At 40.5% G+C, this 27,170-nt stretch overlaps 1 protein-coding gene across 1 annotated transcript in view; it reads right to left on the bottom strand.

Annotated features, from left to right (window-relative positions):
* The window catches only part of Ptprt (protein tyrosine phosphatase receptor type T), a 783,865-nt gene that overhangs the window by 332,250 nt on the left and 424,445 nt on the right, over nucleotides 1-27,170 (bottom strand). Inside the window, exon 8 of the mRNA XM_035446780.1 lies at nucleotides 25,681-25,790. Coding sequence (XP_035302671.1) covers nucleotides 25,681-25,790 — 110 coding nt within the window. The remainder of the gene's footprint in view (nucleotides 1-25,680; nucleotides 25,791-27,170) is intronic.

Here is a 27,170-nt window from a genome sequence, read left to right as displayed (position 1 = left end):
GTTACATGTAATTTATGATTCAGACTAATATGAAATATATGTATTTCCTATTTCTTTTGAACAAAGGGAACATATTTAAAAAAACTAGCAGTGGATTTTAAAAAAACAAAGTGAGAAGACGAAGTTGGAAGAGGGTTAAAGAGTAGGGGTAGATCTAAGAGGAATTATGGGGAGGGGTGGAAGGTGGATACAATATATATATATATATATATATATATATATATTATAATACATATACATACATGTATGATATTTTAAAAACAATAAAATATAATTAAAAATTACTAATCTGGCAAGATGGCACAGTGAGAAAAGGCACTTGCAGACAAACCTATAACCTGAGTTTCTTGTGATCCACATGCTAAAGGAGGTAATCAGCTTCTACATCTTGTCCTCTGACTTCTTCACATGTACCATCACACACACACACACACACACACACACACACACACACACACACACACCAAACAAATAACTATAATTTTATGAGTGCTAATCTATTAAGAAAAAAGAAAACATGATATAGAATCTCCCTAGAACTCTCTGGCAGTGTGTTGACATTGGGACTGCAGTTTATAGAGTTGGGAGAACACATGTTTGTCTAGTTGAAAGCCATCCAGTTTGTGCTGCTTGGGAAGGCAGCCCTTGCACGCTAATACAAGCTTGGATATTGTGTGTGTGACTTCTGGTGTTTTAGTTATTACAGATAACTTGGTTACCAATGGGCATAACTTTGACACTAAAGCAGAAGCCCTTGTGTGAATACATTTATGTGAGAACTTTAATATTATAATTCAAATCTCACTGAAGCAACAGTTTGGGGCTATCTCAGCCAAGAACAATGAGCTGGTTTCTGCTCAGATGAAGCTCTGAGTACTTGTGTTTCATATAAAATCTTCACATCCCTTCACCCACATGCAAACACTTCTTTGCTTTAATTACTAACAAAATACATGCTATTGACATAGATAGATAAATAGATAGATAGATAGATAGATAGATAGATAAATAGATAGATAGATAATGGATAGACAGACAGCCAGACAGCCAGACAGTCATAGATAGAGACAGAGTGAACACATAGGGGAAAATAGGAAGGTAATTATTAGCCTCCTGTCTCCTTCTCCCCTATGAGCATTACTGGAACTCAGTTGTTTCTCCCTTTTTCCACACTGTGCTTACCTTACAGAGAGATTTGACTGGAACTGCCGAGGAACCTCAGAAAGTGGGCTTAGTGCTCTGACAAACATCAGTCTCCTCCCATCATCGAAGTTTTGAAGGATACTCTAGTCTGTGCCCAGAGAAGTAAGAAACTGACAGTGCTTGTGTGTTTTTAAAACTGATCCCTCCCTGGCATGTTTTCTGGATCCAGAGGTTCTAGGACATTTGGGGTCATTCTACCTCCAGGACATGGAATAGAATATTGCTGAGAGTTGTGAGGTCTCTGTGGGGGGTGGGGTTGTGTCTGGGGCCTTGGGCAGAGAGGGATCAGGGGTGGTGGTGGTGGAAAACATTGCTCTGCTGCCTGGTATTGAGCCTGACTGCTCTAACACCCCTCCAGGTAGTGCATAGCTCCACAAATGGGTCAAAATTAACTCAAGCATATGATACTGGTGGATCAGACATACTGGTTAATCATCTCCAAGTTCCCCTTGGAGTCAGGCAGTCCTGCATAAATCCACACAGAAACAAGGGTCTAATCACTTCCCACTTTGTTGGAAAATGAGTTGTATCCTGCCCTCCTATTATGAACACATTTATTTGTTTTCCACAAAGCTCTCCCCCAGCACACGTACACCTTCTCAAAGGAGTTACCCTGAGTAATGGGTTGAGTGATGGATCCCAAAAGGCATGTCTAACTGGAGTCTGTGAATGGGACCTGGTTAGGAAAAGGCATCCTTGCAGGTATAATTACGGGTCTATAGAGGAGATAATGATGAATTTAGAGTCAATCCCAAATCCAAAGATGTGTGAACACACAAGCTCATGTATGTGTTAAGGAAAGCAAAGCACATAAAAAGAGAAGCTGTGATGTCTGGCCCTTCCTTTCCGGAATGCATCAATATCTCCAGCCTCTGTTTCCGCTTACTTACAAGCAAAGACACAGGCACAGAAGAAGGAGTGCAGCATTGCCGATGGCTAACAGCAAAATTAGAGTAACTTTTCTCTCTCTCTTTTTTAAAATTTATTTATTTTTACTATGTGTACAGTGTTCCTCCCACCTGCAGGCCAGAAGAGGGCACCAGATCTCATAACGGATGGTTGTGAGCCACCATGTGGTTGCTGGGAATTGAACTCAAGACCTCTGGAAGAGTAGCCAGTGCTCTTAACCACCGAGCCATCTCTTCAGCCCAAGTTTGCTCTTTTTATATCACTCTTCACCCACGGCTCCTTCTACCACATTCTCAGTGTGGACCCAACGTTCACCCTCAGACATTACTTTGTGCCCAAATATCCATTAGCCCTATCCCCGTTCCTGGTGAAGGTGCTACATTTACAGGTCCCTTTATCAGGTTTGGTTTAATGCCATGTAATAATGAAAGGCACAGAACAATCTAGAGAAATACCAAATGGTTATGTTCTTTGACACCAGAATAATAACACTGGAAAGTTCTTTAAAGGAAATAATTTGATAATAGGACAAAGAGAATTCCTGGAGATGTCCATGGTAACCTCATTTATAAGGGGGGAAATACTGGAGGCTGTGTGAATGTCACAGGGGATGGTTAAATAAAGTGTGGTAGTGAGCTTGATGGGACATTATGTGGCCATTAAAATGCTAATAATATAACTCTGGTATAATTTAAGTAAGAGAAGTGCATTTAAAATTATAAAGATGCAATAATTACAAGTACATAAAAATTTCATATGCCTGTAGACAAGGAATATTAGGAATTGAAAAAAGAAAAATGTGAGAGTCTGAGTAACTAAAATTGTTTTCATTTTCTGTTGTTATTATTATATTTTAACAGTACAAATGGCTCACTTGTTAAGATGAATTTGAAGTCTGTGCAAAGCTCCCATTCAACAGGACTCCATCAATCTTGGCTCATTTAGCACCTGCAAGAACAACCTAAACCACAGTTACTGAGATGCACAAATAGCCAACATCAAAAAGCCTTGATCTCTTTGCCCCGGAAACATTTTGTTGCTACTGTGACTTTGGATACTGGAGGTTTTCTAAGCCTCAGTGAAGAAAGCATTGCCTCCCTCAGCTGGAGCCTAATATCACAGGTGCACTTTCTCTAGACAAAACGTATTCTCAGTTTGCCGAAAGAAACTTAAAGCCTGGATAGCAGATTCAGGGTTTGTATCAAGGGTATTGTTATCCTGTGACTCCTGTGGATCTGAAGATAAGCATTCCACCAGTGGACTCCCAAGTGCAAGGCAGAAGACAACAGGGCTTGTAACTGTTAGCCTTTACCTCCATTTCACTCTGTGACTGAATGATACTTGTCTGAGAGGATTTGCAGGGGAGCAAGGGAAGGAAGGCTCTGCGTCTAAATCGTAATGCACCAAAGCATCATGTCTAATTTGAGTTGGTTACTCATTAAAACATGTAGCTGAAGCTGGTGTGATTAATTTGTATCAATGGAAGTCAGTGTCTCTAGGGACAGAAATAAGAGACATCAGATCACACAAAGTGTAGTGCTCAAGGCTTCATGAAATAGACTTTGCCAGGTAGCTATGGGCTTTTTACTCCAGGTAAGAACATAAATATAAAACAGCTCTTTGCAAAGTCTTTCTTTTTAAGAATGTAGAATGCAGTCCAGAGTAGCATAAAAAGGTATTATACAGAGAGGTGGTTCCAGATAGAATTCTAAATTAAGGAGATGGGAGTATCTCTGATGTATGCATGGAAGAGGATGGGTCTGGGCAAAGAGAAAAACATGAGGAAATCTTGTGTAAAAAGAAATTAAAAAAAGAGCTACCCATAGTTTCCCTTACCCATAGTTCTTTGCAACTCACTGCTCTGGCTCTTCTATATTGACTTGGGAGAGGATGGAGAGAGCTGAGTAACATCACACGTTTGTCATGCGCTCATGGGTATTGTCCTGGGCTAAGAATAGTCTACTTGTTGGAGAAACACTAATGAGAGGCTTTTTTAGAGGCTTAGTCTCTCTCTCTCTCTCTCTCTCTCTCTCTCTCTCTCTCTCTCTCTCTCACACACACACACACACACACACAACTATAATGTAAGTCAGTCATTGCAATGATGTATTTTCTCTCGACTATTACATGAGCAAATGCCAAAAACTGATTGGAGAAGGTGGCAAGCAACCTAATTTCTTTCCAGTACTGGGGATCAAACCCAGAACCTCATTCATGCTAGACAAGCACTCTGCCAGGAAACCTCAGAAACCTGCCATTTTATCCTTTGCCTTACGAGTTGGGCTGTTTTAGATTTCACATATAAGCAATGCTGTATTTGTCTTTCCATACCCGGTTTACTAAATTTATCATAATATTCCCCAAGCTGGGGGTGGGGAGATGGGAAAATGTAGATGACAGATCACAAAGTTTCAATTATGCAAGAAGGATAAGTGCTGGAGATTTAATAGGGACATGGCAACTAATAGTTACTAATATCATATATACTTGAGATTTCCTAAGAGAGTTGATCTTAAGGGCTTTCACTACATTCACAAAAAAAAAATAAAGCCATGTGAAGGGATGCATATGTTAATTTGCTTTGTTATGGTAGTTACTTCACAGTGTGTGTGTGTGTGTGTGTGTGTGTGTGTGTGTGTGTGTGTGAGCATGCATGTGAGTTGTATGTTTTAAACAGATACAAGTTTTTTAATTGCTCTGCAATAGTCTGATAAGGAACAAAAAGAAAAGCAGTAATGAATGATTGAGATGACTGAGGTAGGAAACAGGCATTAGGTGAAGGGAGGGGCCTCAAAGGTAAATTATCACTGTATTAATATGCATAAAGGTACAGAGGTAAAAGAAGGTGGTGGCAGTAAGTGGTTGAAATTAGAAGAACAAAGACATGGAAGCAGGTGCCCAGAGAGAAAACACAGAGATAAAAAAACATGCTGGATAGGAAGACAGACTGGCTAATGGAAGCTGTTTGAATTTGCTGGATAGGCTCTGTTTATGAAGTGTGGATCTTAGAAAACGATGACTTAAGGGCCAAATATGGCAACAGGTGATCGATTTCGGGTCTTAGAGAGGCTGAAAACCCAAGCAGATCTGAGGCGGAGGACAAATTCAGGCCATTGAGATTTCCCATAGTGTCTCTAAATACATCTGCACAGGGATTCCTCTGAATTTATATCTTCTGCCGCCACTGTGGGGTTTCTGATACAGTAGATCTCAGGAAAGACCAGATCTGTCTGCCTTTGGATGTGCAGGAACTTTGAAAGCCTGTCTGGTTTGGAAGGCCCTTGGCTGGAACACAATGTTCTCCCTTATTCACCATTCATTTTCCCTTCTGCTCTTTCCACAGATGTCTATTTACCACTTACTATATGGCAACAATTTACGAAAAGATCTGTGGGTGTTGAGGAATAAGTAAAACAACAAACATTTTATTTCATTTTAACAGTTTTTTCCAGATGAAAAAATTGTAAACCTCTGTCTTAGACTATTAGGGATGCCACAACAAACTACCATAGACTAGGTATCACAGATAGCAGAGATGTTCTGCTCATAATTATGAGGGCTGGGAAGACTGAAGGTTAAGTCCTTGCAGATGCAGTGTGATAAGGGCTGTTCTCCTTATAGATAGTGCATTGGCACTATCATGCCAATACACACTTCATTGGCATGAAGTGTGAGCAAACTTCTCCAGAACCATTTTATAAGGAACCTAATACCACTAGAAAGGCCAAGCCCCTTTGTTAATCTAATTATTGTTTAGTCTTTCAAAGATGCCACTTCTTAGCACCATCATTTTTGGAATTATGCTTCAACTTATGAATTTGGGGGAGGGGACACAAAATTTGCACCATAGCAACCCCTAAGTGCAAATGTGTGGGTACCCCTTGTACAAGGGTTCCAAGACACCTGTTTGAAAAACATTGCCTTGAACAGAATAAACAATGTGTGCTATGCAAATTTAAGTTGCAGATGAAACATGATGAGTGGGTTATTAGTCAACTGGGGGAGAGAAGGAGACATTCAAGCTGGCTAGGACTGCTTTCCTTTGTTGTGTTTAGTTTGCTTTCTTTTAAATAACTGATTGAAAATGAGAAACTTTATAAAGTGCTGTGGTTGCAGTTCACAGAGAGCCTTGCCTGTTTTGATATCTGCTGTGCAGATGTGGGGAAATGATTTTTTTTATCTTTCAAAATTGACTTGGAATGGGAAACTTTTCCCCAGTAATGAAAAAATATTATCCCTATTTGCCTTCTGCAATTTTCTTTTGATGCTGACAGACCAGACAGTGAATATTTGTGTCAGAAATTTGTGTCAGAGCCCTCCCAAAGCCATCAGGTCAAGCATGCCATTCAATTGCATAAGGGGAGGGACAGTGTTGAATACCTCTGTTGAGCTGCAAAATGTTTAAGTGGAATGGGATTTGCAAACTGAACCATAATGATGAAGCCATATTTACTGGGGCATGAAGCATCCTCCTCTCAATCTGGCCCAACCAGTCCTGAAATCTTAGGTAATTTAATCCCTCTTTCCAACTACCAGGTTTAAACAGGAAAATGATCCTTACAATGAAGGGCTATAAGGTTTCAACAAAGTACAGGATAAGTGCTGGGAGTGGTGCTTGGTAATGATAATGGTGCTTTAATGGGGTCTTCCAGAAACAAATGAATATCTGTAGATAATTGAGTTGAGCATCATTTATAATCTATAGGCCACTTGAAGGAAACAGTAGAGTACAGTGGGAGAGGGAATTCATGGAGGCAGAGAGAGAGAAGAGTAGAGTGACAGGTGACAGAACCTGGAAGGTAACCTTGAGAAGATCAATGACTTCTCCAAATGGGAGGAATCAGGACACAGAAAAGTCAGGGTTCCCAGGTCCTTCTGGGAATGGGTCCAAAGGAACAGAAGCAAGAAATGAAGGCATCACATTGGATCTGTGAGTCAGTCTTTTGCAGGGGACAGCAGGTGGAAAAGACATGGCTTCCCATGTCTTTTCATGCTGCTGACCATGAAAGATGCAACGCATATAGGCCCTGCGACTCAACAATGAACAGAATGACTTCTGGGAAATCTCAGAATTCTGAGCTCTCAACAGATTCAGGCATAAGAAACACAGAACAAAATTTAAAAAATGTTATTATAAAACAAAGAATGACACCTTAATCCAGGTAGTACAGATGTATAAAGTATTCCTGAGATGATCTTTTAACTGAGGATACAGTAAAGAAAGCATGACATAGATATATTCTATGTCTATGATGCTCTAGATAATGAAGAGAAGAGTAGCAGGGAATATGACATGGTTGTAATGTAAACATGTGGCTTCTGGGGTAGGGTATATGAATAAACAAAAGGCACTGGGAAAGTTAGAAAGGGCCTGGACATTCATAGAGGGCATCATTAGTCATGATGAAATAGAGTCGAGATCTCTTAGGACACTAAGAGTAACTGGAATCAAGGATGGACTTTAAGATCCAATTTCAGCAAATTGATTTTGATCACATTAGTCATGGAAGCACTGTTTATTCTGGTGCTGACACAGAAGGGGCAAGTATAAAGATTCAGGAAAGACTCTCTGCAGGGTAGGAGAATCCTGAAGCAGAAAGGACATGGTTCTAAAACTGAGGCCATCCTGGTATGATGGAAAATCTTGGCTGAAAGCTAGTTTATTCAGTATTATAGTTGCCAAATTATAATATAAATGAGTACGACCTTGGGACAGGAACACCACAACTCTCAGGAGATCTGAGATGGGACCAAAGACAAGGCATGTCTAATGAGTATTCAGGTACACAGAGTGGTTCACTCTTGGAGGTGACAGCTATTCACTTTCACAGATGAGTTTGCTGAATCCCAGGCATGCCTAGTGGTGTAGCAAGGGGAGGTTGATGACAGATGCTGTAGTAACCTAGCCATGAGTTATCCAACTCAGAGCTTTCATAGGGTGTCAGGGTCCACTGGGATACTACTGGGAGCCAGACATGATACTTTCTGCTTTCTGGAACAAGGAAGAGGGAGGAAACAGGAGATGATGAGGCAAGAGTGTTCCTAGCACATCCTTGGAGAGTGCAAATGGATCTGCCAACATGTGTGATGAGCTCTTCACACATCAGCCTGCTCTGAGGGTTTCATGAAAGCTGACATAAATCTCTGGTGGGCTGCCAAAGGCCTGCTTCCCAGACTCCTTGATTGGCATAAAAGCTCAACACAAGACTCAAAACACATGCTCACAAGGGTGCAATCCACTTGAGATCAATTTGGCAATATGTACCAAGGGTTACAAAGAGTATTCATTCCATTCAACCCTGTAGTTTTGTGTGTGTGTGTGTGTGTGTGTGTGTGTGTGTGTGTGTGTGTGTGTGTGTGTAAGAGAAAGAGAGAAAGAGAGAGGGGGAGGGAGGAGAGGGAGAGAGGGAAAGGTTGTCCAATATAGAAAACTCATTACTCACAGGAGGAAAAAAATGCCAGCTATCACATTGAATGGTTGCTTGGTAGCCATGACAGCAATATATCCAACTCTTATAATATTTCAGCATTGTGGGTTTGAAAATTGCTTTGCCTAGATACTATTTTAATAAATTAAGCCAATAAACTAACTTCAAAGAAGTTCATTTTGCCTCAAAGATATTTGGGTAGTATTAGAAACAGGGTTTGAATTCAGGTTAATCTGATTTGAAGGTCATGTTTTTTTCATCATGATACAATGCTGCCATAATCCTGTGGTTCATCATAGTGTTATCTGAAATATGGGAAAACAATAGAGGAATAGAAAAGTAAATTAGGAAATGCACAGTCAATGGACAATTATGCAGTCATTTAAAAAGATAAGCTGTTTCCATGGTACTTTAAAGGCATCATGATTGTGCTAAAATGCTTAATGAAAAATTACAATAACAAATTTTATGTAATTATTGTTAGGTAAAATGTATGCATATTAATAAAGATAAAACACAAGGCAAAATAATTGTAGTGGGTGGAAATTATAGGTGTTTTTCTCTAATATCTAAATTTTCTGTAATATGGTTACAAAAATTATCTGAGGGAGGCTAAGACTACAGAATGAGGGTATAGTTGTGTACACAGAGAAAGATACACATACAAGGTCCTTAAGACATCCTGAGGTGTCTACAAATGCTCATCTTCCTGATCTTCAGCCATAATATTTGTAGATGATTTGTTCAAGGGTGGGATTTTCCTCTTCCAGCCTCTTCTTCAGGAAAGCCTCTATATCCCATCTCCTTCTTCCATACAGCAAGACACATAAGCTTCAGCACTGAGAACTGTATCCCAGGACTACAGATAGCACACTGACCCAGAAGGCAAGAAAGGACAAAGAGAACTCTGAGCATCATTGCTGACAACATGTCTGTGGTGCTTACTATTGCCAGTGTGACAGCATCCAGAATGCCCTAGGAAACAAGCCTGTAGGCATGCCTGTGAGGATTTGCTAGACTGGATAAACTGGGTGGAAAGAGCTATGTGCACCATGCCAGAGCTCCCAAGCTGAATGAAAAGTGTAAAGCACCATCCATCATGCTCTACTTTCTCACGGTGCACTCAGTGTGACCATCCACCTTGGGCTCCTGCTGCTATGACTTCCCTTCCAGGATGGACAGCATCATCATTGAACTGTGAACCAAACCTCTTTATCCTTTTAGTTGTTTGTGTCAGGGCATTTCATCACACCAGCAGAATGGCTACTACAGTGACTAATGTTGGGAATGAGGTGCTGTCTTCACAGGCCAGATCTCCTGGAGCATTGCCCAAAGACTCCAAGAAGAGCAGAATCACACATTAGTAAGAAGAAAAACCAGCTGTGGGAGAAGGGGGCTTGCAAGTTCTGTTTCTCAGTTTTTTACCTTCCTTATGCCTACCTGGTCAATCTCAACCACAAGCTACCTAGGGTCAAAGGAGTAATGAAAGCTTCACCCAGGGTTAGTCTTGATGCCTGGAAGCTGTGGGGATTGAGCCTCAATGTGCCCCAAATGGTCCATTTTAGCAGGGCATGGAAGTATAACTGGTCTTGACATGCTCTCTGCACCTCCACACACAGGACTGGGTACTTATGTGAGTAGGCTGATCCCCAAGAACCATAGCCTGTTGCCCAATTTGTTTCTAAAGCCTCTGATCCCATCAACTCTCTGTGTTGATTGCAATCACCAGAAGGGAGTCACTCTGATCCAGACATGAGCAGACTTTGCCTTAGTGTACAGTTGACTGGACATCAACAGCCCAGGGTAGACTACAGTGTCTGGGGAGATTTACCAGAGTTTCATATGTTTCATTTTCCTGGTCCATATTTCTAAGGTCCCTGTGAGGGTTATGACAATGTCCATAACTATTGCAAAAAGAGCTTGAAACTGAAATATGCTTAGACTGAAGAACAGATGCATGAGGTTGGAGAGATGGCTCAATGGTTAAAAGAACTGGCTACCCTTCCAGAGGACCCAGGCTCAATTCCCAGAACTGACATTGTGGTTCATATTGTCTGCAATTCCAGGAACATGAGATCAGAGATCCTCTTCTGGCCTCTGCAGTCACCAGGCACACACATGTTACACGGACATATAGGCAGGCAAAACACTGGTATGCATTACATAAAATTTAAAAAGAATAACAAAACAACAATAAAAGCACAAACAAAATAGAATCTGTGAAGCAGTCTGGTAGTGCCACCTAGCCACACACCAAAGCTCTGAAACCAGGCTGTGCCCTGAATGCTGACCTCATTTGACTGGAAATAACCACCTCCAGTGTCTTGACATGAAGAGAGGAGGTCTGAGGCCATGGCAGTTTCTGTAAAATAGTGTTCCCTGGTGTATTATTGGCATTTATATGGGGATGGGTACTAGGGAAAATGAGGACACATCTATGCCATCTATGCCTCTCCTTCTGTTAGGAAATAACAAACTGAAAGTTAAAGTTTTTAAACAAGGAGCCATCTATGTCCAGTCATCTAACCTTGAGCTTATAAATTTCCATCCCAATCTGGACATATTGTTCTATTCTCCTCCTTTAGATCCATTTCTATTGAGCACAGATAGCTATTATTTTGAGCACGGTTTAGCGATCAATGGGAGCCATATGAGTGCTTCTGCTTGCTGCCGACAAATCTATAAGAGGGGGAAGGAAAGCAGGAGTCAGACTCTCCTCACCAGCTGTTTAAAGAGAAGTTCACTCCTATGTCCACCAATTCTGTTCTACATTCTAGAAAGATCAATCAACACATCCCAAATAGAGTGATTACAAAGTAAGACATGGCCTACCTTGTCAGAGAGCCATTAAATGAGATAAAGTGGATTACACAGAAATGGAAATGTGTTGGACAGGGTGAAAAGTAACAATGCGATCATCAACATATCAGAGACACTGTGAATGCATGGTGTCCAGAAAGAAAATATGAACCTGTTTATTAAATGCTGGTTCTCGAAGGAGAATGTGCATAGGAGTGACTTTCTCCTCCCTCTCTGCAAATCACAATGTGATGTTAGAAAATCACTACCATTCTTAGAGAATAAATTACTTCAAAAAAATTTAAACAGTCAAGGCTAAGGAGATGGCCCAGCCAGTAATATGTCTGCTGTGCAAGCACTGGGCCTTAAATTCAGATTTTTAGCACCTATTGCTGGGCACGGTGGCACATGGGTGGTCCCTAGAACCAGAGTAGATGAGGACAGATGGACCCCACCTCAGAGCTGGGCCAGTCAGTCTAGCCAATGAGTGAGATCCAGGTTGACTAAGAAACACTGTAACACACACACACACACACACACACACACACACACACACACACACACACCATGGTGGAGAGTGCTAGAGAAGAACACACAAAATCAACTTCTGTTCTCCATGTATACCTGGCATGCCTGCACACACATTTATACACACAAACATGAACACACTCGTTAAGCAATCCTATAGAAGGAGATTTGATTCAATTTTGAAATACGGTTTTATTTATCAACCAGTTATTTACAGTGTGTCTGTATTTAGCAGGTATTGTTCCAAGATTTGGAATACCTGTATTAGTAAAGACTCACAGCTTTAGCAAGTTCATGGCAAGAAACTGAATTTATGAGTTAAATGCAAACTTGTTGGTCATTAAAGATTATTGCAGAATCTGATACAGACCCTTGAGATTTCACATGAACTTTTAGATCATGTTTGTGAATGAAGTGATGCAAGCTTGACTATCTCTAGTTGTACTTTCACCACATTAAGAATACTATATCAGAGGGAACCACTATAGGTCCGAGAAGAGATCTGGAACCAGGGAGATCTCCAGAGACCTACGAGGATGACACGATCTGACAATCCAGGCAATGGTGGAGAGGATAACCTAAAAACCCATCCCTTAAAATGAGATTGATGACTTCTCTTTATGCCATCCTAGAGCCCTCTTCCAGTGGCTGATGGAAGCAGAGACAGACATCCACAGATATACACTGAGCTGAAATCGGGAATTTAGTTGAAGAGAGGGAGGAATGAAGAGTGAAGGGGTCTGTACCAGATTGGAGAAACCCAAACGAACATTTGGCCTGAACAAGGGAGAGCACATCGACCCCAGATGCTGTCAGGGAGGCCAGTACAAGACTGATCCAGACCCCTGAACATGGATGTCAATAAGGAGGCCTCAGCACTCCAGGGAGCCTCTGGTGGTGGATTAGTATTTTTCCCTGGTGCAAGAAGGGACTTTGAGAGCCCATCCCACGTGAATGGTTACACTCTGACCCTGGACACATGGGGAAGAGCCCAGGACCAGCACAGGAAGATTTGGTGGACTTTGCAGAGCCCCCGTTGAGGGCTCTACCCTGCCTGGGGAGTAGTGGGTGGATGGGATGGGGGTAGGCTGGGGGTGGGGGAGGAGGGATGGGGTGAGGGGAGGGAGAGGGAGAAGGGACTTACATGTGAACAAGCTTGTTCCCTAACTAGAACTAATAAATAAATAAAAAAATAAAAAAGAAACCACTCCAATCCTCATGCACACTTCACATTTGTACTTAATGGGTCCCACATAAGGGATTCCACTCTTTCATATGATAAATAGCATATATGAAGATCTTGTCTTCACAGCACAGCATTTATAATATAGGGCGACACATTTAAACATATGATAATGATAAATTGTGGCATGTTTTATAGGAATGAGAAACAATGGTGTGTGGGAAAAGTCTCATTTTGGGGCAATTATAGGGGGCCTTTCTGAGAAGGTAGAAGGTATATAATAAAATGAGTTGTCAAGGAAGAGCAGGCACATGGGCTTTCTGACAACAAAGACTTCTGTATATAATAAACCTGAGGCAGGAGAAAAGGTCATGAAGACACAGGAAAATGAGACTGAAGACACAATTATTTCAGTACAAAGTAGGCAGTTCTGGTTTTATGTGAAACACAACACACCTCTATAAGTAAGGTAATAAAACTATGGGAGATATTAAAACAAACCTAAATATAGATAAATTTAATATTGTAAAGATGTCAATTACCCACATATAGTTTTACACAGTCAATGCAATTCTAATCAAAATGGCAGCAGATGTTTTCATTAAATTTGATGAGTAGATTTTAAAATGAAAGCCCCCAGGGCAAGAATAACCAAGATATTTCTGAAGAATGAAGCAGAGGGATGTGCTATACCAGAGATCTGGATTAAATGTGGCACTATAATAATGGACTGTGTGGTTGTTACTGAGGCCAGAAGATGACAGAAATAAAAAAAATATATACAAGACATATCAAGAATTTGGGGGTAAGTTAGATCTACAGCTGGTAAAGCAAGGGAAACTGATGGATTTACTGAGATAATTCAACTAAAGTATTTAATCTATACTGGAAAAAGTACTCTGTATATTCCATCTTGTACCATGTATAAAAATATCTGCAAATAGATAAAACATATATTTCAGGAGCAAAACTTACAAATACTGGTAGAAATGCAGGAAATTGTTCTTCTCGACTGGAGTTAGAGAAGGACTTGTTGTTAGAAACAGATTCTTATCAAACCAAGACTGAAATTTTGATAATAAAAGATTTAGGTTTTTCAAAAGATACCTTACAGGGGGTAAAAATATCAAGCTATGTGTGTAGCCAAGTGGATAAGCTTCAAAACATGTTCTGAAATACATCACACAACTAGAGACAGGAGGGCACAATCTAATTGAAGGGCAAAGGGCAAGAGTAGAAATCTAATGGAGAAGGAAAAACAGAATGATAAATTAAGGAGGAGATTTACCCCTATTTCATGATCCCAGGGTTATACAGGAAGATAGTAACTAGTGCCATTTGACACTTACCTGGTCAAGAGGAGCATGACAATATTGAAAATAGTGTCTAAAATCATCATGGTACTTGTTTTTTGTTTACAATATTGTAAACTGGTTAAACTTGTTCAGAAAATTGTTTGACTTTTGTTGGGGGATAGTTAAACATTCATTTACTCTGAGACATTACCCATTTTCTAGATACACACTCAGGACAACACACACACACACACACACACACACACACACACACACACACACACACACACACACACACACACACACACACGTGAATAATTAGAAGGAATGTATAGTGATGCTCTTGTCAGTTCTGGAGATTAAACCTTGGGCCTTGTGGATACCAGGCAAATTCTCTACCACTGAGCTAATTCTGTTTCCCAGGCTGGCTGTGAACCCACTCTATAGGCCAGGAATACCTTCACTTGTGATCTCCTGCCCCCATTTTTCCCAATGGATGGTCTTCATTTCAGCACACTGAAAAAAGTCACATCCCTGGAGCAACCCCCAGTGTGTGAAAAATACACTCTGATAGCATCAAGCAATGGGTTAATAGGCAGCAGTCAATAACAATGAACTACAACTATATTCATCAGTACCCAGGCAGGTTAGGAATATAATCTAGAATGAAAATGCTTCAAAAATTATACAGAAATATTTAATTATAAAACTATATAAAAGTGAAAGAATTATGTAGAGCATTCAGAACACTGGAGGAGGCAGAAGGATGAGTTGAAAAGATAGAAGTAAATACATGTACTTCTGTAGATAATAAATAGATGAAAGATACAGTCAAAATTCTGGATGTATTATAAATGATGTGCTATTCAAGGATGAATGAATGAATGAATGAATAAGATCACAAACAGAATCAATGAAAGGGGGGTCACACACAGAACAATAAGGAAAGGGTTTCATAAAACTAGGAATACCATTTTTCTAATTTTTGGCCCTCAAGTGGTAAGCTGGAGTCTATTGGTATGATCTCCTAATTAATAAATGTGGAGACTGAGACCCAACCTGGAAAAGGACTAATTCAGATACAACTTTTGCCAATGGCAAACCAAAAGAAAATATTAATTTTCCTAACTGAATATTTCTCAATCTGATTTTCAGTAAAAGACACATGTTAGGAACATGCCTAGAATGAAACAAGAGACCAAGATAAACCTTGAAGAATTTCATGACAATTTGAAGGACATCATATGCAGGCATGCATGTGTATGCATATGTATGAGTATGAAAATGCTCTATGCATATGCATGTTATCCATTTGTGTGTTTGCATGTATATGCCTAGATGTACATGTATCATGTATGCTTGAATATATGTATGTTTGTGCAAATGAGTATGTATGTGTGTGTGTTCTGTGTATGTGTGCCTATGTATCTAGGTGTGTGTATGCCTGTGTGTTCATGTGTTATGTGTCTATGCATATGTGTCTACATGCATTCAACCCATAAGAAAGTAGAGCAAAGTTCTGTTCTTTGGTGCCAATTGTAATGAAATTATTTCTTTCTGGTTAAGAGTAAAGCAAAGAGTAATGAAAAGAAAAGAGCCAATTGGGTTGGGATAGGAAAAGAAAAGCCATCTGCTATTTCCTAAACAATGACAGAGATAACCTAGAATCAATTGCAAATTTGAATTTGCATCACCTGTCCTGATGGTAGATGAAACTTGCAGTTCCCCTTCATTTATGTACTAAATACTAAAGGGCCCTGACTGAAACAGAAACAAACCATGCAGCCAGTTAAAAGCTGGACATTCATGATGCACTGTCCACCCAGCCTGGCAGAATTCCACAGGAGTGAAACAGTAAAACATCAGACATGAAAAGAGATCAAGCTATGATGTTTAGAGCCATTCTCAGCAACTTAAACACCGCCTCTGGGCAGTGTATTGAAAGGACATGGCCACCAGGGAAAGGGGTCCCTCACTAGTCATGTGACTGTACAGGAGGGTTCCCTACAAAGGCTCTGGGTCCATGTAGTGCATCAAAATGCAATTCCATATAAAAAGCATGAAAGAGACCACACTGGGCAAATACAGAGCTAACTTCATGTTCATCCTTCATCTCTCCTGGAGATTTTTTTCTTTAAACTATAATTTTCCCTCAGCAAATTTCTAAATGATATTATCACAAACAATCCATGAGTTACAACTGGGAGACTCTTGAGATGACAAGGCAGTTCTCCCAAGAGGTCACAGTCTTCTCCACTGAGAACAGGAACAATTCTGAGGAGGGACTTAGGATGCAGAAAATGGTGTAAGGGTAAATGCTTCACACAGACACCTCATCAGATGTGAATACATGTTTATATTCACACTAGCACACCACAGAATAAACTCACAAAACATAAACTCTTCCACAAACACACCAACACTCAAATACTTGCATGTCTACACTGTATCCCCATGCATGGTACCTACTGTTTACAGCTGGACTGAATGATATCTTTTTCTGGAAAACTTATTGCCAGGAGAACAGTTTTCTGTCCTTAGGTAACATGTGCTACACATCTTCCATCATGTTTCCTGGCTCCATCACAAATCCCCATGTTGTAATAGAAAAAAGAGCATACAAGGCCAAATAATATATATAATATATATATATATATATATATATATATATATATATATATATATATATATCCTTGATATATTGCTGGGGGATGACTTACATAAATGCAACTTACTTTGGAACATGCCTCCTCCCTTCAAGACTCTGAGTGTCAGAAATCAGCCTTTTCAACCAGAGCTGTTCCTAATAAAACACCTCCTGCCTGCCAGACTCAGACATTCTGCCCTGTCTATGGCATCTACCCAGAGATGCCTACATTTTTACAGTCTCTGGAAAGAAAGAAACACCTACGAAGAGTCAGTGATGAGTCCAGTGATCAAAAAAATGAAATGGCTTTTAGACATCTCAGAGCCCTCACTTTTAAGATTTAGGAAAGACCTCTGGGTAAATATTGTGTTTTGGGTTCATGTGTATATTTCTTAATCTCATAAAAAACAATAGAACCAACTTCTGCTATCTAGGAGAGGAAGAAGAGTCATAAATGAAATCTATGGTGGGCTCCTGCATCTGAGTTATAAGAAGCAATTATCAAACATAAAGGGATGTTGATGCAATGCTGTCTCCCTGTGTGTCTGCCAATATTCTATACCCTATTCATGCAGTAATCTTGAGGGGGAAAGGCAAACCAGGGATTCTCAAACTTAAGCCTTTAAGAACATAGGGACTTGCATCTAGCTATGAATAAGGAAAAACCTGGCCAATGTCTTCATCAGAAGCAGGTAGAGGCTAGCCCAGTAATATGGAATATGGAGTATGCAATGGTCCAGGCAGTGTTTACCTAGCAGGTCCTCAATGGGATAGTAGAGGCTGGATATATTTCACATTGTGTTTCTTTCAAACCCTGTGCGTTCACTGAAGTTCCTCAATAGGTTCAAAATTAATGAGCAAACAAACACACTCAGATCCCGCAGCTAGAACCCTCTGTAAGAAAGCCTTAGCTATTTGGACTGTGATGAAGCCCATCTAGCTACCCACTCATTGGTGTAACTATGTCATTGTTTATTTACATACACTTTTTTCAAGGCCTCAAAATGTGATTAAAAAATATGCTCCTTTCTCAGGAGAGTTTTAGGCTCAAAGTAAAATTGAGGCGTGATAAGAGGCAATATACTAATGTTTAACCATGCTTAAAGCCACTAAATTACTTAGACAAAAATTCATCATACCTCAAGGTAAGATAAAGCACAGTTCTATACATTCATTTGAAGTCTCTTTATTGAGGACATATTATGCACAAACTACTATTCTGGGTGTTTATGACACATTAGTATGGAAAATGAAAATGACTTGCATTGGTCATTAGACTAAAGGCTGACAGTGGCCCAGAGAACGTGATGTTTAAGTTCAAGTCTGAAGGTCTGCTGGCTGAATCCCTTTTGCTCAGCAGAGCTCAGCCTTCTCTCTACTCAAATGTTCACCTGATTGGCTAAGACCCTATTTGTATTATATAAGTCAATCTGCTTTATTCACAGTACACTTGTCTAGCTAATCTCACCCCAAAATCTCACCACAAAAGCATGCAGTGTAATTCTTGACCACATTTCTAGACATTGTCATCAAGCCAAGATAACAGAAAATTCATCATAGAAGAGCCCATTACTCATGGTGCTAAAAGTCCAAGAGCCTGAATAAGGCTACAGTACAGTGCATACACAAATTTTTTGTGGTCTGTGGAAAAGCATTTTCAAAGGCAAGTGGCTAAAGGAGGAAGCAGGCAAGACCAGTCTGGGACAAAGAGAGAAGTAGAGGGCAAACCCTCTTGGAAGTAAAGAACAGAAGGAACAAACCCTATGAAGGGAAAAAAGGTAGGAAGATGGAGACAGGAATGATAGTGTTCTGAAGGGTGCAGAGACGTTAGGAGTCTAAGAACGTGATGGAAGGCTGGAGGAGCTGGAACACAGCAACTAATAGAAAGGGGTCACATAGGAGAGGCAAGCAGAGGCTAGATGACTCAGTGCCCTAAAATGCAGATGAGGTCAAGGAAGAGGATGGGCATGATGAAACTGGCAGTGCATTGGGGGTGAGTTATGGTGTGGTGCAGACCACTGATTGTACAGACATTAGGACATTAGATGGCACTCTGAAAAGGGTAGGTGGAATTGTGGCCATTTGGCCTGACCTGGGACTACTGGGGCAGGAGAAATGATAACTTTCTGGTGGATTCATCTGGGATAATAGATAACTCATATTTCTGGCAGGAACAATTCAAAAGAATCAAGAGGTTTCTTTTCCTACTTACCAGCCTGGCTTAACATACCCCATAGTGGTCTATATTATGGAAATCTCATATCCTAATTAACATATATCTGGCTTAAATTATTCACATTCTGGCTTAGGATTGTATTAGTCATGAGTCAGATGATCTCTTCCTACCTCCTGTCCATCTGCAATGCATCATATCGTGTTCTTCCCACTGTGCCTCTGTGGACCACAGACATAAGAGCCCAGTGTTGATGAGGCCTGAGTACTCACTGTGGTAAAGCTAAGGGCAGAAGGTGGTGTGTGCATTCATCCAGATCCAGTAGCCTCCTCTTTGAGCTCTTAACCCTGATCTTACACACAGCTGGCCACCTCTCTCCATCAGTGTTGCTATTTGGCTCCTATCCTGTTCAAAGCTCCTCTGCCTCAGAACTCACAGCCTTCTCGCAGTGCATTCTACTATGTTGATTCCTGGAGCTCCTGCTTTCTGTTCAGATTGAATGCAGCCATCTGTGTGCTGGAAAAATATTGACAATTCTCCGACCTATCATACCTTTTAAAGGCGTTCCCACACAGAAATGCTGCCTTGTTTTATTGAGGCAAAGTCTGTGTTTTATTTAACTCTGAATGCTGGGTACCTAGAATAGCTTGCAAGATAAATGTCAATCAAGTCTAGTATAATCAAGACACCCATTCCTGCCTCATTAGGGTCTTCTCATTCCCTTTAAGCTTCTCAGATTTATACACCGTAATTAGAAACTTGGTGATTTTGACTGCTAAACAGAAAGGCTTTACTGGGAAACTTCATATGTCTGAATTTTAAATATTTTCACACTTCGTTAACCCAGTTGCAAGTGTAACATCTTCTGGCCCAATTCCCTCACGTGGTGTGAATTTTATTTTGGGGCAGAGATGAGCACAATTAATTGAACTGAAACAAAAACATATATCGATGAGTATTTTTCATGAACTCTGAGCAGCTTGTCTCCCAAAGATTCTATTGAAGAACTCTGAGACAATTGTTTGACAGGCTTTAGCCCTCAGTGACCGCATTCTAGCTGGAAGCCCTGATCTGCCATTGTCATGGTCTAAGTTGGAGGAATTCTGGTTGTTCCTAAAGCTGAGTCAGGTGGAAAATGCTGTACTGTCCTTCTTCCAGATCTAATCACCTGATTGATGAACCTTGGAATCGTACTCAGACATAAAAACTATCTGAGTGAATAGCAAGACTTCTACACTGTCGATGAAAACAGTCAGCTCTTTGGAGCCCATTGAAAAGGGCATCCCTTAGCACATGGCCACATCTTCCATGCAATGACTGACCTGCTTATTTCAGGCAGACACTTACAGATGAGCTTATAATTCCCTAACTACTTCTATTGCATCATTCTTAAGGTCCAGATGGTGAAAGTTTGGGATGCCTTTTAGAACAGAGCTTGTTATGCTCTCATGTGCATGGGAATCATCACCTGGGGGATCTTGCTGACTGAAGCTTCAAAGTCATGTTTCTAGAGCCTGAGGTTCTTCACCTCTAGCATGGTCCTATGTGGTGCTTGTGTTGCTGGTGTCTGGACAGAAGGCCTTTGACATCACCTCTTACTCAGGAGGGGGAACAATCATACATGCATTCTTTATTCCTCACTGAAGTAAATTCCCAGTTACCTGAGGCCATGATCCCATTCATGCAAACTTCCTATTACAGAAGGAGAGTATACTCTTATAGGCTCTGCAGAGAATTCTGAGCTCTTCCATCTGTGAGATGGAGGGGCATGGTGATTACTGCTGGTTCATAGAAGTGGAACAGCCATAGTGAGACTCACATCCATTATTGGAGGAAATTCCAGAAGCTAGCCGGCCCAGGCTTCAAAAGCTTGAGGTAAGAACTTCTGACTGAGTAGAAACTACTGAGGCCTGTCAGCAATAAGAACAAGGTAGCCATAACAAACCTCATGTCTTCCACCAAGGCACAATAAGTGTGCCCTCATCACAGTTTCATAGAAGATGGAAGTGTTCTTGATTCCTGCTGTGTTTTCCACACTCGAAAGGCACTTGTGTATCCCAGAGTCAACTGTTCACAGAATAGTGAGGTGTTCTTTTAAGAATATAAATCTAACAGCTGGAGATATGGCTCAGTGGGTAAGAGCACTGGCTGAGCAAGCATGAGGACCTGAGTGGGATTCTTAGCATCTTTGAAGAGAGGAAGACATGGCTGTATCTGCCTGTAATGCCAACATTGCAAAGAAGAGACAGCGTCTGAGGCTCACTGGTCAGCCAGCATAGCCAAAAAACAAAAACAAAAATAAACACAGAAAACAAAGAACTAAACAAAAAATAAGCTGAGTACCAAGTTCAGTGAGAGACCCATGCCTCAAGAGGGTTAAACTGAGAGTGACAGCATAAGACATCTGATATCCTCTTCTGGTCTCCACACATGTGCATGCATGGACATTGTGCACTTGAGCCCTCCCACACCCCCCCCCAACACACACACCTGATTCAGTTTCTCTGTCTAAATTCCTTCTAGCGTTTCTCATTCTAATCAAGATAAAAGGCAAACTTTGGGCCCTACAGATTCTACTCAGATACTCTCAGATAGAGTCTCATCGCTCTTCTCCATGCTCACAAAGCTGTGGCCACTCTGGTCTCCTGTTGATCAAACATTCCAGTCATTCCTACCTCAGGGCTGTTGCACTAGCTGGGTTCTTCCTGTCATCATTGCTTGGCTTTCCCAGACTTGGGTCAGCTTACAGGCAAAATAACCACAGGCAGATTTATAAACTTTACTTTGCATGTTCGATATGGATTTGTTTATCTCCCAGTTCTTACACAGCTGAAGCCTGACACAGTTTGATACATTTGGATTGTAAAGTGGAGACCAAAGCTCAAAGACAGAATGGTACTTAATCAAAGCCACTCAGGTTTGGGGAGGTACAAGACTGTTCAAGTAAAAATCCAGAGGTTGTTGTGTGATGTAGATTTAAAGGGGAAGAAATTTTATCTGAACACTGCTTAAACCTTAAACCCACTCTGATTAAAATACTAGGTTTCGCCAATGGAGAACTAGTCTCTCTTCGTGTGTGTGTGTGTGTGTGTGTGTGTGTGTGTGTGTGTGTGTGTGTGTGTGTGTGTGTGTGTGTACATAAAAACATTTGCTTTGACTTTGCTGAGTCAAGGTTGAGCTGTATATAGAAAGGCAGAGACAATCCATATTTCTTATCCCAACTTTCCTCTGTAACAAAATAGTGTTTTTTTTGTTGTTGTTGTTTTGCTTTTTTTTTTTTAAGGCTAGAAGGGAGTGTTTTATAATTTATGGATTCCTCTCTGGAAATTACAGATAGATCTTAATTTTAAAAAGCAAATTGGTCTCATCTAATTAAATTTGGAAATTGCCTCATAAATACATATTTCATGATAGACGGCTCTAAAACTGAGGTCTCCTGTTTGCTTACAGGGTCAAGGTTGGCTTGAGCTCATTGTGGAGGGAACTCCACCTTTCTCTCTGCTCAAGAGGGCATGGTCCTCTGTCAGTTGCACAAACTTTCTAAAATGCCACATTGTCTAGGAAAACACTACTCAATTGTTAATGCCTACATGAATCTACCAGGGGTCTGATTACATTGGCAATTTTGACTCCGGAAGCACTGATGGGGCATGATGTGTTGTATTTCTCAAGTTCCCAGGTGATGCTGGTTCATGGAGCACACTGTTATATCAGAGACTACACCTGAGTTCAGGAGATGAGAATATGCCATCCTGACTGATGGCACCCTGATAGATCACATTTCTACCCCTCAACTTTTTCATTTTAATGAAATGTTAATACTTCTTAATTCCAAAGACTGTGCTAATTATATATTTTATATGAACCTTACAGCAACCTCATCTGGCAAATTACATTAATACTTTTTCTAGTTTTTTTTTTTTCAGTTGAGAAGCTTGCCATCCTTAAGAGAATATCTGATGTGCCACAGTCCACATACCAGGTAATGAGGTGAACTTGGATTCTGATCAAGGAGCCTGACCTCCAAGTTAACATTCTTAGCATGCTTGGGCCTCATTAGCTTGTAACATGCACCACCACAGTCATCCCTACACACTGAATAAAATGGACCAAACACACAAAAACAGTATCCCCAAAGAGTTTTGGTGTGTTCCCAAATGCCTCACAAAATGTCAATTGGCAGCAATCTACTGGCCCTGATTCTCTATAATCAAAGCCCACGGAGTTACTTAAAAATATCCCCATCATCACAAAGCCATCTCCAAAAGTCCATCATGGAAATGGATTCAGGTTTTTGATTTCCTACAAGGCATTGGGTTCAAAACTAAGTAAGCCAGGTAAGCTTCTCCATCTTTCTCTCATTTTGTGTCTACTGCTCCAAAGACTGTACCTCACACCGATGATACAAATTCAGGAGTTGTTATTCAACAAATCTAATGCACAACTGTGTTTTGGCCACTTTCTCTGTCCATCTATTTCTTTATCTAATCACAGAAAGGCAAGACATTGCTTTGCTAGTCCAGAGCAATGCATAGCCCTCTGATATAAAAACCGATGCTGCTCTTGAAAAAGAAGTCTACGCAGAGAGATGCAGGCATACTTTCAAAACAGTGGAACCTAGTGGTTTTCACTAGCAGGTAAGTGTAAGGAAAAAAACCTTTCCATGACCAAGCTGTCGTCATTTCAAATGAGAAAAATAATGCAATTGCCATGAGCTATTCATAAAGCTGAATTCATTCAATTTCAGACCCTTTTATTCTGAAATGACATCCTTTTGTACCTTTGGAATCATATATTTTTAAATTAAATGTTAATAAGAGATGGTAAAATAGCTTATGTCAGTTTCTAAAATCTTTTCAATGTTGCTGGTCCATGAATTCTGAATCCATATACTCCTAGAATGGAGAAATTTCATATGATAGTACCATCGCTCACCAAATCATGGAATTTTACCCTGCTATATGAAAAACAAGCTGCTGTGCACAGTAAGTCTCTATGTCTCTCTGCCTGTTTGTCTTCCTCCCTCCCTCCCTCCCTCCCTCCCTCCCTCCCTCCCTCCTTCCCTCCCTCCCTCCCTCCTTCCCTCCCTCCGTCCATCTCTTCCTCTATTTGTCTCTCTGATTGTGGTCTCTACAATGAAAAGCACACAATTGTGAATTACTGTGAATTGGCAGGATGTTTGTTTCTCTTTCTTCCCAGACAATGTTTTGACCATATCCTACCTAGTCAACTGTGCCAATGTGGACGTTTCTCCTCTTATGATAAACACAGAAAGAAAGATTTTCTTTGTGACCCAAGAAGGGTCAGAGACATTGGGTGCTTGTACTCATCCTTCCAAGTGCTAACCATGAGAACTGCACTAAGCTCCCTCAACTTTCTAAAATGAAGACAATCGATAGATCTTTTGAAACCAGGTGTCCAGTAAGACACAGTGTTTTCTATTGTTCATGGTGATAATCTCCTGCTTCAGAGATACCTGAGGACCAACCCTGTCTCTAGAAAGCTTTTGGGTTCATTAGACTAATCCTGATCCTTTACTGAAAAATACTTTATAACACCCACAGCACCCCCACAAGCCCATGTTTTGCAGGTGCAGGTTTGTGCATGGATGCTTTGTGGTGTAAGCCCCTCTGTTAACCAGGGTTCATGTTTCAGCCTGAGCATCTGTGCCTTTTATCTCTTCAGATGTGCTATCATCTGAAGCAGTGATTGGCACTTCGATCTTACAGATGAGGTATCAGGTCTAAAGAGAGGAGATTAGCAAGGGAATCCTGATGCTATGGACAAGCTTTTAGGACACGAGGCCAGAATGCTTTTAACTTCTGCATCTCATCTCTATCACTCTGCTTTTCTATTTTGTTCAGTGTTAATTAGAAGATAATGGTGTTTCAGAATACATAAATGATATCTGACCTACATGCTGGTTCTTGATTTAGATATCAGTCTTTGTGGAGATAGTTTTGCTTTTGTTTTGCATCAGACTTCCAGACAGTTTAGTTTACCATCTTTAGGTGTCTGCTTGGTGGGTGTGTTACTCCTGAATACAGTCTATTCCTTGTCTGTTATGAGAAAGCTTTGGGAGGATTATGAACTACTAGTTGGCTACTGGTATAATATGCTTTAGGCCCAGAACAGGTTAAAATTCAGGAATCTTTTACGCTTGAAACAGAGAAAAACTATAGGTGTGTCTCCAAAACCCATGGACTGATATATGTAGGGTGATTCACCATACGCATTATTGTTTCCCATAGGGACTTTGTCTTTTGTCTTTCAGGTCTGGGTCTCCTATTTTATATTTGGTGCCTTGAGCTACTGACCTATTTGCAGGAGGAATCACTCCTAACCATGATCATATCAATTCATGGTATATCCACATACATTTGTTTTGGGGATAATTAAGACAGCCCAACTATGTACCCAAGTTGTGTCTCATTCACCTCTATGCCCTCAACAGAACAGATATTCACTCATTGAATGAGGCTGAGCCAACAGAAATGGCCCAGGAGCCTCCTTACCTCATAGAGTGTGATGACCCCATTGGTCTCATTGGGAGGTTTCCACTGGATGTAGATCTTCTCCTCAAAGGGCCCGCCTTGGATGGACTCAAGAGGAACAGCTCCTGGAACTATAGAAGGAACATGCTGTAAGCCTGATGTTACCTCCCATATCATTTCTCCATCTCTACTGACCAAGAACACGGACTATCAAAGTTTCTATAAAGGACTAGGCATTATATGTCAGGACTGATGGCTGATACTATCTCTGATCCAATATCTTGACTCTGCCATTATAGCACAAAAATAGCCATGGATAATCTGTAAATGAAAAAATATGGATGTATTCAATAAAACTATACAAAATTGGACAATGGGATGGATTTGACCCCCTGGAGGAAGACTACTAATGAAGTCATCCTGATCAGGCACAGGGCATGTAAGTAGTCTGCAGCCTGCTTTAGGATTGTGGTTTGATGCATGGAAAATAGGTTTGCCATCATTTTAATAACTCAGCCTCATGGCCCTGCCAAGTTTTCCCCAACTTTATAAAATGTTTCATTGGTTTCTTAATTCCTGGATCCAGCAGCAACCATATGCCCAATTAGAACATCATCATCTTGGTACAAGCAATCATCTGACTCATCATGCTGCTGAGTCTCTTAATCTCTTGTTGGGTAGATGTTTAATATCTACTTGTTAGTTGGATGAAGAGGTTGATGCATGACTATGCCAGTATTTGGCCCCAATGAGCACACTTTTCCTGGGACTGCTTCTTTAATAAGTCAGTCTTTCCATCAGCATCTTCTGGCTGGTTCCAGCATCCTCACACAACAGACTGGAAGATGATGAGCTAGAAAGTAAACGATTCCCGAAACTTCTACTTATAAGTCCTTAGAGAATGAAGAATTCATGTAAATTATTACCAAATCTATTTATACTTCAGCATTATAAAAGCAGGTACCCTTACTAAGTGCTTACTCTTTGTTCAGAATTTCACATACATTATTTCACTTAAGCTACAAAATAGCTCTGCCTAGAATATTATCTCCTTCATGCTGATAAAGGAAGTGAAGCTGTGAAGATGAAATAACTGGGTCAAGGTCATCCCACTCTTAAATCGTAAAGAGGGAGTGGAACACCTGTCTCCAAGCTTCAGAGCATATACTCTTAATCATCACACTATGCCTCTCTGGATAGAGCCTTAGCCATATGCTGCAATCAGTTCCCCATTGTCAAATTAAAATACACTTAGGTGTTTTGCATTATGGACATGAGGCATACAATCTGTTGATAGTAATATACAGAAAGATCTTCTGGTCTGTACCAAGTCCTCTGAATATATATTATAGCTTCAGTTTAGAGTTTTTATGAGACTCCTGAGTGTGTGAACCAGCAGGGTCTCTGATTCTTGTGTCTTCTCTTGAGCTTCCTTCCTTCTGTTGGGTTGTTTTGTCCAATTTTGATGAGATTTTAAAAATCTTATCATATTTCACTTTATTATTGTTTCA

This window comes from Cricetulus griseus, chromosome 6 (assembly GCF_003668045.3).
Source record: "Cricetulus griseus strain 17A/GY chromosome 6, alternate assembly CriGri-PICRH-1.0, whole genome shotgun sequence".
NCBI lineage: Eukaryota > Metazoa > Chordata > Mammalia > Rodentia > Cricetidae > Cricetulus > Cricetulus griseus.
This window is presented reverse-complemented; position numbering and strand designations above follow the sequence as displayed.